This window comes from Urocitellus parryii, chromosome 9 (assembly GCF_045843805.1).
Source record: "Urocitellus parryii isolate mUroPar1 chromosome 9, mUroPar1.hap1, whole genome shotgun sequence".
In the NCBI taxonomy this organism is placed as follows: Eukaryota; Metazoa; Chordata; class Mammalia; order Rodentia; family Sciuridae; genus Urocitellus; species Urocitellus parryii.
In genome coordinates, this window is record NC_135539.1 from 21,373,190 (window position 1) to 21,388,375 (window position 15,186).

A 15,186-nucleotide genomic window follows, 5' to 3' on the forward strand; every position below is an offset into this window, starting at 1 on the left:
CTGTGTTGCTGTGCTTTATGATTTGTATTTCAAAGATTTGTCTGTGAGTTTTGGTGTGATCATGTTCAGAGGGGTTAAAGGATTAGGAGAGTGGTTATGACAGCATTTCTGGAGCCGAACTATAGATAGATAGTGATAGATACATATATATCTTATGTATCTTATATCTTACATCTTACATATTAGATACATATATATCTTAATCCCATGTTGTAGATACATATATATACACATACATGTAGTATATATATTACACATGCATATACGTGTATCTTATACACATATTTCGTGTGTGTATGTGTGTGTGTGTGTGTACAATGCTTGGAAGACAGTAAATACCCAGTAAATGTTAACTGTTGATTAGTGTGTGATTGTGACCCCTGACAACAGTCTGGCTCCTACCTCTGCTATACCCTCCTTTATTTTGGCAATTGTCTGCTCATGGTAATATCCTCTGGTGTCAGGTAAGGAGCCGGTGAGTTGGGAGAAAGGGCATGCTGGCCTCCTTCTCAGTCCCTTGGCTCACAAACTCTGTTACCTGCTTGTTTATGGTCTCCTCCATCAGACTGTGAACTCAAGGGGCCAGAGACCAAATATGGATCCTCTCTAACTCAGAGGCCAGGATAGAGTAGATGCTTGGGAATCAGCTGTGAGGATAAGTGTGTATAATAATTTCAGTGTGTACACCACACTAATGAGGTTGCTGTTTGAGCTTGACCTCCTATACAGGTCTCTGAAACCTGTTCTCTGAGCATGCGCATTTGAATACCTTAACTCTCCAGGAGATGCAATGTACACGTGGAGGGGGGTTGTTGGTTAGTGAGCCTGGTAAAGTGAGGCGTGGTGGTGTCTTGTTTCCCTCCTGGCAGATATGAGGAGAATGGAAGGCATCTAAGATTGGCCAGGAGGTGTATGTTTGGAAAGGTGCTTCTCAAGCCGGCGGCCCCCACCGCTGCCTCTTTAGCACGTAGCCCCAGTCAAGAGGGAGGGCCTGCACATTCCTGTTAGCCCGCGGCTTCCCTCTCCTGTCCCTGAAGCTTTAATCCCAAATCAACCCTGGCGTCCCTCCCCGCTTCAGGTGGGAACCAGAGCCTCCTCTTCCAGAGGGTTACAAGGCTGTCTCCCAGGGCTTGAGACCCCCAGCCTTAAAGTAATGTCCACAGGTCAGACTACCTGCATCCCTGGCGGGGCCCCTTCCCTGACCAGGCGGCGCAGGCTAGTTGCTGAGCTCAGGGCCAAGGAATCTTGCCTAGAAGGGCTGGTGGGGCGGGGGGGAATGTTTGGGGTCTGGACTATGATTGGCTGCGCCCGAGCCACGCCCCTACCCCTTTCCCCTTCTCCCCCCTCGGAAGGGGGGCGTGGAGGGAACCGGGATCAGCCAGGGGCCAGCATGAGCCAGAGGGAGGGAAGTCTGGGTAAGGGGCTGAGGGGCCAGACGCTGGGTCACCGAAGGGAGTAGGAATCAGAAGGGCTGACAGCTGGGGTCTGGGTCTTCACCACCCCTGGGTCCGGGAGGGGAGCGGCCTGGGCGGGGGAAAGCAGGCTCCGGTGTCAGGTAACGTGCGGGTGAGTTGGGAGAAAGGGCAGGCGCAAGGGTTTAGAGGAGGCCTGGGGCTGAGTCCTCCAGGGTGTGGGCTCAGGGCTTAGATCACCGGTGAGTACAGCACATTGAGGGAGGGCTGGGGTCGGGGATGGGTCAGGCGCCAAGGTCCTCTCTGATTATTGGGAAAGAATCAGAGCTGGGGAGCCGGAGGGAGAGGTAGAATTAGGGAAGTAATTTTTCGAGCCACAGGAACTAGTGAGTGACAACCGGACTCGAAAGTCAAAGCTGCTGAGGATAGGGACTGGTTGTGGGAAACTCAGGCGGGGGCGGGGCGGGAGTTGCCGGGCCTGGACTACAGTCCCCAGCATGCACTGTGCGTCTCAGGACTCATAGTCCTTCTGGGCGCCACACTCTGGCTTGTGTCAGGGAAAGTCAGGCGATGCTGCCCTGCCCAGTAGGGGCATCAGAGAGGGAATGGGACATGGTCTCCCTATCTGTAAAATGGGCCTTAAAGTCACATTCCAATTTGAAGTTCTGTGCTTCAGGGATGTTGAATTCCACCAACAGTCACAGGGCATGTGTAAGGCCCTATTCTCAGAAGCATCCCAGGCTAAGGTAGATATACACAAGTTGGAGAGCTACCTTGGAATTATGAACAAATGGCCTTAAGTCAAAGGGAGCAGTTCATTTAAGGATTCTGGATTCTGCAAAGAGGAGGCAGAATTTAAAGTTAGTTTTAATGGGATTTCAATAGTGATTTGGGGACAGGGGACACATTTCATGTAGAGCAACTATTTGATAAAAGTCTGGTGCCCCATTTTTCCTCACTTGGAGTGGGACAGATCTTTCCTGGCTTGAATGCTGGAGCATTCAGAGTAGAGTTTCTGGGTTCAGGAGAGAAGAGTGGCTGGGTGGTCAAGGAGCAGGAGCTTGGGCTGCCCTCATTCCTCCCTCCCTTTCCCACCAGAAGACCCCCAGGCTGACGATTCAGTCTCACTCCTCCCCCACTTGGAGGCCAAGATCCGTCAGACACACAGCCTTGCCCGCCTCCTCACCAAATACGCAGAGCAGCTGCTCCAGGAATATGTGAGTGGGAAAGGGGTTGGGGGTGCCTTGGGCCTGGGAAACAGGGAAGCACAGGTCACAGAGGTCCTCTATCACCTATTTTCTCAACCTCATTCCCAGCTGTGAAAAACAAACCTCCTGAGAGAGACAGCAACTACTCCTGGCCACAGAGCAAATGGAGGAGGCAAATGACCTCTGCCTCAGATTGGAGCCTCCCCTCCTTTGTTGTAGGGACAGATGAGGCAAGGCACTGAAGTAAGATAGCAGGAAACAAGTTTTATTTGGCTGCAGCTAGGTTCAGAGGGCACATAGCTTTTGCCTGAATCCCGAGTTCAAATAGTTTCAGAATTTTATACCCAGCATGTAAGAGGAGGTGCTCAGAAGTTTACATAAAAGCAGTTTTTTTTTTCCCCACTGTTTTGGGCAAGTTAACCCTTTAAGGACAACACCTGAGAAGCGGAGAACTTCTCCCCATTCTTTCCTCTCCCTGCCAGCTGTTTCCATGGAGCCCAATCGGTAACTTTTCTTATCTTAGAAATGTAGAAGACATCTTTGTGAAGCTGCAGCCCAAGGCCAAAGACCTTGTTAAATGATTTTTGTTTTTTAAATCACATTTTGTATTTGCAAACAGTTTTACAAACTACTATACTGGATATATGTTTGTGAAAAACAAGTAAAAGGGCGTTCAGCACCTGGAATGCTGATTTTTTTTCCAGCCAGTGGCCAAGTAAAATAGAGCAACAGGAAAATAGGAAGTTTAACTACATTGAACTTTTTTGTAAAGACTCTTGTTTATAGTCTTAAAATCAATGATGGTGAAGATTTCTGGAGAAACTTAACTAAGATTTTTTTTGTGGAGGAGGGGGTGCCACTACACCTTGGTGCCTGAAGTCAAAGCCTGAGACTGTAAAGGGTACTCTAGTCTAGGAGTCAGGAAACCTACATTCTAAGCTCTGTGTGATCTTGTCACTTTTATCTTCATGGGCCATAAAAGGAGGCACTAAATAAAGATGGACTGTGAAGTCCTCTACCTAGAATATTCAAAGGGACCAAGAAGGAGCTGATACAGAGAAGATAGAGCTATCAGCACCTTTGGTTGGCCTAAAGGCCCTACCCTGCCCAATGAGAGAAGATAATCCCACTTTAGTGGAGTGAAAATAGACTGTAGTATTTCTCTTTCTTTTTTCTTTTTTTTTGGTGCTGGTGATTGAACCTAGGGCCTTGTGCTTGCGAGACAAGTAAGTACTTTACCAACTGAGCTATATCCCCTAGCCCCTAGTATTTTTTTTTAAAAAAAAAACCTTTATGTTATTTATTTTTATGTGGTGCTGAGGCTTGAACCCAGTGCCTCACATGTACTAGGCAAGTGCTTTACCACTTAGCTACAACCCCAGGCCCAGGGCTGTAGTTTTGAATCAGACAAACAACAGGCCTACTCACTTGTGACCTTGGGCAGTAATGATAACATTAAAATAATAATGAAACAAGACAGTGGGTAGTGGAATAATAGAATTAGCTTTGTAGTCCTACCAACTGTGATTCAAATTCCAGCTCTGCCACTTCCTAGATGGGTTACTGGGCTAGTCACTGTCTTCAGTTTAACTTTCTTATTTACAAAGCCATTATTATTATCATCACACCCACTATTGGGAAGATAATGTTTTTAAGCAGCAAACAAAGCTTGAACCAGAAGTAAGATGTTTGCAAAAGAGAAATGTTTGCATTTGAGAAGTTGTAAATCACCTTTATCTTTGTTCATTCATATGAAAATTGTTCATTAAATAAACCTGCCAGTACAGAGGTTGGGAGGATGGGAGAAGAGAGTGAAATCCACTGAGTATCTCTAATTTTTGAGAGAACCCTGGTAGAAAGACAGGATAGGGGAGCTGGGCCTAGTTGTGCAACTTGAGAGACTAAGGCAGGAGGATCCCAAGATTGAGGCCAGCCACACAAGTTAGCAAAACTGCCTTAAAATAAAAAGGGCTGCAGTTGCAGCTCAGTGATAGAGTAAGTACTTGCCTAGCATGCAGGAAGCCCTAGGTTCAATGTGGTAAGGGAGAAGACAGGACAGAGAGCTGTTCCCCCATATTATGGATGAGAAAACTGAGGCTCAGAGAAGGGAAACTGTTGCCCAAAAAGGCACAGCAGAGACAAGATTTGAACCCTGACCTTTTAAGATAATATTAATGAAACATCTGACATTTACTGAACCCTTCCTAGAGTCCAGGCCTTGTTTTTAGCACTTTATATGCTCATAACTACCTTATGAAGTTGATACTGTTACTGGATCCATATTAGAGACAAAAAACAAAGGCCCTGGTGTAAACCCATGCTTTTTTTGTTTGTTTTGTTTCAAACACAACGGCCCCTTACGAGGGAATTATTTGCAGGATGAGGAAACAGACGTCCTAGGAGAAGGTCGAGGTCTCCGCTAGGACTGGAGGAACCCCCAGCGCTGGCCACAGCACCCCGCCCCCGGCGAGTCCCCCCGACTCTGGCCGCCCCGCGCTGACCGCTGACTGCGCCCGTGTTTCCGCAGGTGCAGCACCAGGGAGATCCCTTCGGGCTGCCGAGCTTCTCGCCTCCGCGGCTGCCAGTGGCCGGCCTGAGCGCCCCGGCACCTGGCCACGCGGGACTGCCGTTGCCCGAGCGGCTGCGGCTGGACGCAGCGGCGCTGGCCGCGCTGCCCCCGCTGCTCGACGTCGTGCGCCGCCACCAGGCCGAGCTGAACCCGCGTGTGCCGCGCCTGCTGCGACGCCTAGAGGACGCTGCGCGCCAGGCTCGGGCCCTGGGCGCCGCCGTGGAGACCGTGCTGGCTGCGCTGGGCTCCACCGCCCGCGGTCCCTGGCCGGAGCCCTCCGCTGCTAACGCCGCGGCTGCAGCCACCGCCGCCACCACCACCACCAGCGCCGCAGGGGTCTTCCCAGCCAAGGTGCTGGGGCTCCGCGTGTGCGGCCTCTACAGCGAGTGGGTGAGCCGCACCGAGGGCGACCTGAGCCAGCTGGTGCCCGAGGGGCCCGCGTGAGCGCGCGCACTGGGGGCGACTTCGCGCTGTCGCCTCCTCTCCATCAGGTTTCTTCTCCATGTTTGTCTTCACTTCTGTCTCTTCCCGTGTCTGTCAGTGTCTCTGCGAACTGTCCCCTTGCTCTGACTCTGTACCTCTTCTCTTTCTGGACCTCCTTGTCTGCCCAAGGAACTTTCCTGTGTCCCTCATTTTCTCGCTTCCCCTCTCTTTTTCTCCATCCTTGGGCCTGCCTCAGTCTCTTTAGGTCTCCCCTTTACCCATCTCTGAGGATCTCTGGGTCTGTTTTCCCATCTCCTCTCCCTGTGGCCCCACGTGAGCATGTGTACATCTCAGCCTCATCTCAAGGAGGCCACACCTTGTCTCTCTCCCTCAGTTTTGTCCTTTCTTGGCCAGGAATGTGCCTGTTGGTCCTGTGGTGGGTAGGCTACTGCAAACAAATTTTAGATACCCTCCCCCAGGGTCATCCCAACTGCTGCCCTCATTGTCCCCACCCCATCCCTTTGGGCCCTTCCTCTTCTCCCTTCACTTTGCCCTGCCCTGTGCAGGGATAGTACAACCCTCACCTCTCAAACCAGAGAGGGGGGAAAAAAAAAAAAAACATAATGCCTTAAAAGAGTTTTATTTGAGAATAAATTAATTTTTTTGTAAATAAAATGTTAAAAAATAAAACTAAAGTTACCTGTATATACAGTTGTTGAAAATGGAGAGACAACTTTGAGAAGAATAGGGTCCTTGGGGTACAAACTGATCCCCCACACATACCCCAAAGGCACAGTCTGCATAAGAGATTCACCAAAACCCCAGGACAGGGATACCACCTGTCAGCCCAAAACACGTAGTGAAAGTGCCCTGAGCAGGAAACAGATGTGATGTGACATGAGTCCTTAGTTTTTCCAGAATTCTACTTCCATTGATCAGGAAGTGAAACCCCATTTGGAGATAAAGTGGAACAATGGCCCAGACAGGCAAATCAGGAGAGGAAATGAACTCCAGCAAGAAGGGAGAGCTATCTGCTCAGAAAGGTCATATTGTCACACAGAAATGGAGGTAGACAGAGACAGGAAGACAACCCCTGAACTTCCTCCAATTATAGAAAGGAGAAAGTCTCAAGGGGAGCCCAGGAAGGAGACCAACTGTCCTCTCCCTAGAGTAGGAGGTGAAGCCTCTTCAAGGGGCTCTTCTTTCTAACTAAGAAGTAGGAAAACAAGTACCACTGGATTGGAATCCATGAAATAGGACCCATGGAGACCCAACTACTTCTGGAAGGGAGGTCATAGGCAATAAGGAATGGAGGCCTGGTGTCCAGATAATATTCTCCAAAACATGGCACACAAACCCTGGTCTCTAGAGAAGTTGTAGCTCCTTCTCTATCCCAAAAGCAAGGCAAAAAAGAGTCCACTCTGAAAGAGGAAGTGTTGTAGCCTCTGACAAGAAGCCCCACTCCTCTATGCTGGGTATTTGGCTTTGAGTAGAGCCAAGTCCCTCACAGCTCGATCTGTCCAGTGGCCATATTCCCGGGTCACTACATAGCCTCGACATTTTCTCTCGAAGGCTGAGGCCCCAAAGGTAACAAGCCCCAGAGTGTCCTCTTCTGGGGGAATAGGCAGCCCCAGGGCAGTCATGATGGCAGCCATATTGCCCAACAGGCCTTGGGCCCTGAGTCTTGCAGCTCCAAGTTGGGCCAGGAGGATGGGACTGCCAGGATTTAGGTCACTCTGGTCGTCTCCCACGAGCTGCAGGTGCTGGGTCAAGGCCAGGAAGGCTCCCTGGGCACGGTTCAGTCTCTCCCCATCATCCAGGGCATGCCAGGTCTTGAAGGGGACAGCAGCAGGAGGCAGGCTGCTGAGCTGCAGCTCAGGGGCTGAGAAGCCAGGGTCACTAAAGGGGCTGCCCTGGTGCTGGAGCTGTATGCGGGACAGAGAGAGACAGAGGTAAGGGGACCAAAGGGATGTATGGTGCTGACTCCACATCTGCACTCTGAGACTGGCATCTTCCCAGGAGAATCCACCATTCACCACCCTTCAGGGAGCTGGTAGGATGTCCTAATACAGATCGAGAGCCTTTTTAGGTTCCAATTGGTCATCTTCCATGTACTATCTATATGACATCAAATCACAAGCTTCTGTAACTCCCATGTAACATTGTTATGTGAAGATGATGGAAAATTTATATATGTATATGCATACATATATAGATATATAAACAGCACCTGAGATACAATAAAGGAATAAAAAGTAATCATTAACTAATAATATATAGATATTAATGAACTCTGTGACTATTTTTTAATAATATGTTCAATCTAAGTATATTACTGACAATATAGTTACGGTTTAATATTTTTATTTATGGTATTTAATTGCTTATGTTTGTTAATTTTATTATGATCACTAATAAATATTTGTTAACATTGTTTAATGTAGTTGAGAGTTTTCTCCATCAAAGTTCTGACCCCCCCCCACAAAACAAGACCCACAGAATCTTAATGCATACTGATAGAGCTTTTAATTGACATATAACTTAGTTCCACATCTTCATTGTATAGATGGGGAAACTGAGTCTCAAAATGCCCAAGACTGTCCAGGGAATAGAGACAGATATGGTACCAGAACCTAAACTGTGGAATTCATAAGGGGCTGGAGTATAGTACAATGGAAGAATTGTAAACTCCAGGACTCACCAGGGCCAGCCATGTCATGTAATTTGGGGGAAAAAAGCAGGAGTAAGACGGAGGATGGAAGTTTTGGTCTACAGGATCCCTGTGTTTTAGGCAGCCACTTTTGTCTGACAACACATTGTCAGAACCAGCAAGCAGGCTGCCAATTTTGTTTCTATATGGTGGGGTGGGAGTAAGGGGTGGAGGGTTGTGGTGTGGAATTCCATAGACCTGATTTTGGATCCTGGCACTACCAGTTTTTAGCTCTGTGCCCTTGGGCAAATTATTTATCCCCTCTAGGACTCAGTTTGCTCATCTGTAAAATGCATTCTAATTCCACCAGTCAGAATGGCTTGAGGAATTGATGGCATAGAGCCCAAGTGAGCACATGGCATGAGGTGGTTAAGGAAATCACCCTGATTATGTAAATCCTTCCTTCTAATTGCTTCCTTTGACTGTGTAACAATCCTGAAAGGTCACCAAAGGTGGTATTACCATCCCATTTTGCAGATGAGGAAGCTGAGACCAAGAGAGGAAGGATCACTTGCTCAAGATCACCCAGCCATCTGCGACAACGCTTGAGTATGTCTCTAGTTAACAGGGCCCCTGTTCCCTTGGACCCACTGAAGAGAATACTCCTGAGCTTGCTCTGCTTCCCCTACCCAGGGTAGTATCCCTCTCCCCTCGTCCCCTGCTTGTGCCCCGGTCACTCACGTAGGTCTGCAGCAGTGTTGATGTATTCTTCTGCATGTAGAGGGCCAGGCTATAGGCTTGACTGATGGGCTCAGCTGGGGAGATGGGGGCTGCGGGACTGAGGGGTGGCAATAGTAGGCTCAGTAGACAGAGCGGGGCTGGCAGAGGAAATCAGAGGTCAGCACCAAATCCCTGACCCTGCCTACAAATTCATTTATTCATCCTAAAACTTCTTCAACAGAGCCCTCAGTGACTGTCATATCCTGTGATTATTAGGGCTTGCAGAATTGCCCTATAGGTAGATTATTTCCACTTGAACTTCCCTTGAACTCCAAAACCCATATATTCAACTTCCTACTTGACATTTTCCCTGGATATTAGTAAGCAACTTAAACTCAGAATACCCAATACTCAATTCTAGATTTATCTCCCTCCAGCATTCTTCCAGTTGCTCAGGCCCAAATTGTGGGGTCCTCTTTAAGACCTCATTTTTTCTTACTCCACACATCCAAATCCTGTTGGTTCTGTCCTTACAAGGTAGCCAAGGCAAGGGGTTTTTTGGTTTTGTTCTTTTAAATATGGAATGTGCCAGGTGTGGTGGCACACTCTGTAATCCCAGTGGCTAGGAGGCCAAAGCAGGAGGATCACAAGTTCAAAGCCAGCCTCAGCAACTTACTGAGGCATTAGGCCACCTAGTGAGATCTTGTCTCAAAATAAAAAAAAAAAAAATTTAAAAAGGGCTGGGATATGGCTTGGTGGTTAAGTGCCCCTGGATTCAGTCCCTAATATCTAAATAAATAAACAAACAATAAAATATGGAATGCTTTACAAATATGTGTGTCATCCTTACACAAGGGTCATGTTAATTTTTTCTGTATCATTCTAATTTTAGTATAAATAGCAGGTGAAAGCTGGGTGCCCATTACAGGGTATATCTTCACTGTATGAGAATTAATTGAGCTGTATACTTACAACATGGACCTTTTTGTATATTTGTTACTTTCAGTAAAAACTTTTAAAAGACGAAACAGTATATCCAGAATCTGACCATTTCTTCTTCCTCAAGGAGGCCAGCCTAGACAACTTAGTGAGATCCTGTCTCAAAACAGAAAGTGCTAGGGATGTAGCTCAGTAATAGAGTGGCCCTGGGTTCAGTTCCAGTAATGGAAGGGTGGGGGGGGGAGAAGGAGGAGGTTGGGGTAAGGCGAGGAATAGAAGAGAGAAGAGTAAAACGGGCAGTGCAAGTTTCTTTTTTCTTTTTTAATATATATTTTTAATTGTCAATGGTCCTTTATTTTATTTATTTATATTCGGTGCTGAGAATTGAACCCAGGGCCTCACACATGCTAGGCAAACGCTCTGCCACGGAGCCACAACCCCAGCCCCAAGTTTTTTGTTTCTTAATCTGAATGTTCATTATAAGGTATATGCTCACTTTGTGAGAATATATTGAGCTGTATATGTCCAAGCTTCTACATCGTCTCTTGCTTCTTCCCCAGTATCAGCTTCTACCCTGGCTTCTGCTTGCTTCTGCAGACCCCCAGGCCCGACTATGTTCATCCCCTCTCTAGCATTCCCATGGGCTCCCACCTCACTCAGAGTAAAATTAAAGTCCTCAGTGTGGGACACGGGTTGTAGCTCAGTGGCAGAGTGCTTGCCTAGCATGTGTGAGGCCCTGGGTTCGATTCTGAGCATCGCATATAAATAAATAAAATAAAGGTCCATCTACAAGTCCTCAGTGTGCTCTGCAAAGGCTTATTCCCCCTGAACTGGCCTTCTTTATGTTCTGTCACATTCCCTGTGGGGACCACCCCCAAAACCCTCCCAAGGTCATCTCCCTCCTGTTCCTTAGGCCCCAGCTCAGATAAACTGTCCTGGCCACCATCCCCAAAGTCCTGCCCACTCCCTGAGAGTTTGCTTGTTTTCTTGTTTGTTTTTTAATTGGAAGTTATCTCATTTGTTTGTTAACTGACTTATTGCTGTCTCTTCCACCAGCATGACAGCTCTAGGCAAGAGGAGACCTCACCTGGTTCATTCATTGCTGGTTCTCACTACTAAATATTTGGTGAACAAATGAATGAATGCTGTCATGGGTGGTCTTATTGTTGTTTTGCTTTTGTGGTGCTGGGGATAGAACTCAGGGCCTTGTGAGTGACCGACCACAGCTCTACCACTGAGCTACATCCCCATCCCAGGCCACAGGTTTTTGTCTGATCACTGGTTCTATTCCCAAATGCTTAGGACAGCACAGTCAGCCCTCTGTATTTGCAGGATCTGTAGCCACATATTCAACCAACTGCAGATAGAAAATTTCATCTAAACTGAACATGAACAGACTTCTTTTTTCCTTGTCATTATTCCTAAACTATAAAATGACTATTTACATGACATTTATATTGTATTAATTATAAGTTATCTAGAGATGATGTGAAGTATATAGGAGAATTGTGTAAACTACATGCAAGTATCACGCCTTTTTAAAAAAGCTTATTTAATTTATTTATGTTTATGTGGTGCTGAGGGTCGAACCCAGTGCCTTACCTGTGCTAGGCAAACACTCTACCACTGAACTACAACCTCAGCTCAATATATCGTGCCTTTTTATATAAGGGACTTGAGTATTCTAAGATTTTAGTATCCTCTGGGGGGTCCTGGAACCAACCCTCCATAGATACCAAGGGATGACTATACCTCACATATAATAGGCACTCAGTAAATATTTGTTGAATGAATGAGGAATGAAGCCTTCAATGTATAAGGATTTAGAGGTTTCCAGCAAGTGCAAAGTCACTAGGCACATGAGTCAGAGCAGCCAGAGAGGGCCCCCATCCCTCCTGGCCTCCGGGTCCTGGTGCTCAGTCCCCTCACTCACCCAGGTGACAGCTCATGCTCTCTCCTTGGCTCCTTCCTTTCTGCAATTTCTGGGTCTTTCCAGGGCACCTGTCCTCCTGTCCCTCAGGTAGCTTTATACCTAGATCTGTGCCCTGGAGCCGCCCAGGAGGGAGGGAGGGAGTACACCCTGGAGAGAGGGGGCGGGCAGTGGACAGGGTCCTGGCAAAGAATGAGGCAGACCCAGTTAGGGGACAGGACAAGGAGAGGTTTGGGAGGGACCCAGAAGAGGGTATATATTTCAGGCCAAGTGGCCTGGGACTCAGGGTACAGAAGACTCCCATGCAGGAAATAGACAGGGATGAGGACACTGAGTTGACACCCTGGACTCCTACAAACCCCAAACTCAACCTTAAACCTTGGTGGCTGGGAAGGAGCGGGCAAGGGCGGGGAGGGGATTATGGGGGACAAAGGGGCCGCCCTGCTCCCTGCTGCTCTGCACGTCCTGGGATCCAGTTTCCCCTGAGGAGGCGGGCCCCCTGCTCCGCCCACAGGGACCCAGGCATTGGGCACTGGCTCCCAAAGAGTTTGGAAAAGGGTCAGAAGGAGTGGTGTAGGGGCAACATCATCCAAAAGCAGGTGCACCCTTGGACACAGGAGCACACACACGTCCACACACGCATAGGCACGCGGACACACAGCAGACCTGAATGCACAATTTCATGCATTCATTCATGAGTAGTCCTGGACCCTACTGTGTGCCAGTCCTTCTTCTAAGTGCTGGGACAGAACAGGGAACAAAACAGACAAAAATTCCGTTGTCTTGGAGCCAACAGTGGAGCTGTATGTGGGGCTGGGCCTCACCCAAGAAGGCAGGAAAACCCCCATCAGGCCAGGACTATGCATGTTACACATCCCGAAACTCAGACAAATGAGTGCTCCTGTGTACACAGATGTACACTGACATGTGAATACATGCTGCACACCTGGAGACTCGGCCAGAGGTACCTGCACAGAGCAGACATGAGCACATGGAGCACACACGTCATGCCTGTACACATGCATACAGACACACGTGCGGCAGAGGAGCAGGAGTCCTGGATCTAGCCACATCTCAGTCTCTGATAGACAAGGAGAGATCCTGTCCCCTGCCAGGCAGAACACACAGGGACACACACACACACACACACACACACACACACACACACACACACATTTGAGGTCCTCCTCTCCAAGGAGCCTTGAGGCAGAGGGGCAAGACTGGGGAGAGAAGCTGGGTTTAGGTCCCTGCCCAGAGCTATCCCAACAGTGATTCAGACTGATCAGTAGGATCCCACCCTGACTCCATCCAGGGGGTAGAATACTGCTTCTCCCTACTGCTCAGGTAAGGGGGTGACATGAAGAAAGAGGTACCCTACATTTATTCAACAGATATAACCCAACACTCACTCTGTGTGCCATTAGAATGAACAGAAGGGCAGGTGAAGTCCGTCCTCACAGGGTACGTATTCCAGTGGGGGAAACCAACAATAAACATGTGAACTAATAAAAACCAATAATACTTCCTAAAATGACAGGGGCTAGGAAGGAGCCAAAGGGAGTTGATGTGATTAGCCGGGGGTTGTTGGGAGGAGACTTAACTAAGGAGCCAAAGGCCAGAAAGGGCAGCTACTTACCTGGAGTCACACAGCAAATCCAGGCCCGATCCTAGGCTCTATCCCCCAGCTTGGGGCTAGAGGTGGGATGTCCCAGATTTGAACTGTGAGCTGAAGGAGGGAGTAGGTTAAGGATAAAGATGGTTCTGAGTTGGGGTTTTCTAAACAGCATCTCTAAGGCTGGGGGCTGCCAGGCTGGCAGGTAGGGCCTGGGCTGGGCAGAAGGTGATGTCAGGGGATTAGAGTAGCCCCATTGAGTGGGTGCACTGAGGCGTGGGCCAGGCCCTGGTGGTGGAGTATGGGGAGGAGGGGAAGAGGGAGGCAGATACTGGATCTGTGCTATTCACAGGTGGAGGTGTACGTGGGGCTGGGCCTCACCCAATGCGGCAGGAAAACCCCCACCAAACCTCAGCACTGCCTGCATCTCTCAGGGGACTCACTTTCTCTCTCTGAACCTCCTGGGTGTCATTCACAGCTGAAGGAATCAGTCCCCAGGCCAGGCCCAGCTCCATTTGTCCAAAGTGAGTGTCTTGGCAGAAGTCAGTACCTCTGCCATCCTGACCTGCTCCACTCACCATGGATCCATATGTCTCCATCTATGTTCTGGTCTCATCAGGAGCTGATATCTTGGGGATCCCAATAATTTTGGAGGGAGTAGGGTTGGGTTCAAGTTCTGCATTTATCCATCACTAGCATGGACAAGTTACTTAACTTCTTTGAACCCATTTTTTCTTTTTACCTTGTCTGGAAACAGGGATGATAATTCCCACCTCACAAACCCTTACTGACTCCACACACCAAGTGCCTTGATCCCTGCTGTGAGCACACCCCCCACCCCCCACCCCCACCCCCGTCTCTTGTCTCTTGGGGATTCTCCAGTAGTGCAGAATGCTCCCAAGCAATGGCAAAACTCTCAATATCCCACCACCTTATGTTTCTGAGCCCAGTCCCTGTCCCATCCATACATGTAATCTCAAGAGATCCAATGCCCAGCTATCCCCAGGACCCCCAAGCATGACCCCAACATCATCCAGAAACCACATAATGAAGACAATTCAGAATACATATATATGAACTCCAAATCAGGCACAGTGGTGCACACCTGTAATCACAGCTACTCTGGAGGCAGAGGAAGGAGGATCACAATTTGGAGGCCAGCCCGAGCAACTTAGTGAGACCCTGCCTCAAAATAAAATAAAAAGGATTGGATTGGGGTATAGATCGTGGTAGAGAACTTGTTTGGCATGCTCTAGGCCCTATTCCATCCCCAGTACCGCGAAACAAGCAAAAAAGATACCCTATCCCAGACAGTAACTCCAACCCTGTTCCTATTCCTGACTATAGATCTTTCCCCTACCCAAGGTGTAAGCATAGCTTGACAGCTTTCAGAAATAAGCAAGGCAGGTACAGAAAGCAAAGAAGTTGGTGGTTGCTCTAATAGGACAGAAGAAAGATAAAGAGCAAGTTTCCTTGTCCCCTCCTAGCACCCTATCCCTTTACTATCCCCAGTGCCCTCAGAGGTTTTGATTTCTTTTCTTTTTTTTTTTTTTAAGAAAGAGAGAATTTCAATATTTATTTTTTAGTTCTCGGCGGACACAACATCTTTGTTTGTATGTGGTGCTGAGGATCGAACCCGGGCTGCACTCATGCCAGGCGAGCGCGCTACCACTTGAGCCACATCCCCAGCCCCAGGTTTTGATTTCTTAATCTGACCTGCAAG

General features: G+C 48.4%; 2 protein-coding genes and 1 non-coding gene across 4 annotated transcripts; 1 reads left to right on the forward strand and 2 right to left on the reverse strand.

Annotated features, from left to right (window-relative positions):
- The first annotated feature begins 1,340 nt into the window (after positions 1-1,340).
- On the forward strand, positions 1,341-7,074 carry Ctf1 (cardiotrophin 1). 2 transcript variants are annotated; one of them, XM_026400448.2, is made up of 3 exons: positions 1,341-1,415; positions 2,514-2,629; positions 5,148-7,074. In XM_026400448.2, exons 1-3 carry the CDS (start codon positions 1,391-1,393, stop codon positions 5,631-5,633), a joined length of 627 nt encoding a protein of 208 aa, XP_026256233.2. In that variant the 5' UTR covers positions 1,341-1,390; the 3' UTR covers positions 5,634-7,074. The 2 variants fall into 2 exon arrangements, with proteins under 2 accessions (XP_026256233.2, XP_026256231.2); XM_026400446.2 differs by having other exon boundaries at positions 1,354-1,415; positions 2,511-2,629.
- A 4-nt stretch (positions 7,075-7,078) lies between these two features.
- Positions 7,079-11,021, reverse strand: LOC144256957 (cardiotrophin-2). Its single transcript, XM_077802888.1, has 3 exons — positions 11,009-11,021; positions 9,004-9,140; positions 7,079-7,537 (listed from the first exon to the last, which is right to left on the reverse strand). The coding sequence occupies exons 1-3, from the start codon at positions 11,019-11,021 to the stop codon at positions 7,079-7,081; spliced, it is 609 nt and encodes a 202-aa protein (XP_077659014.1).
- On the reverse strand, positions 9,792-9,897 carry LOC113190932 (U6 spliceosomal RNA). The gene has a single exon (XR_003301843.2). It is a non-coding gene; the product is annotated as a U6 spliceosomal RNA (small nuclear RNA).
- Positions 11,022-15,186: the final 4,165 nt, after the last annotated feature.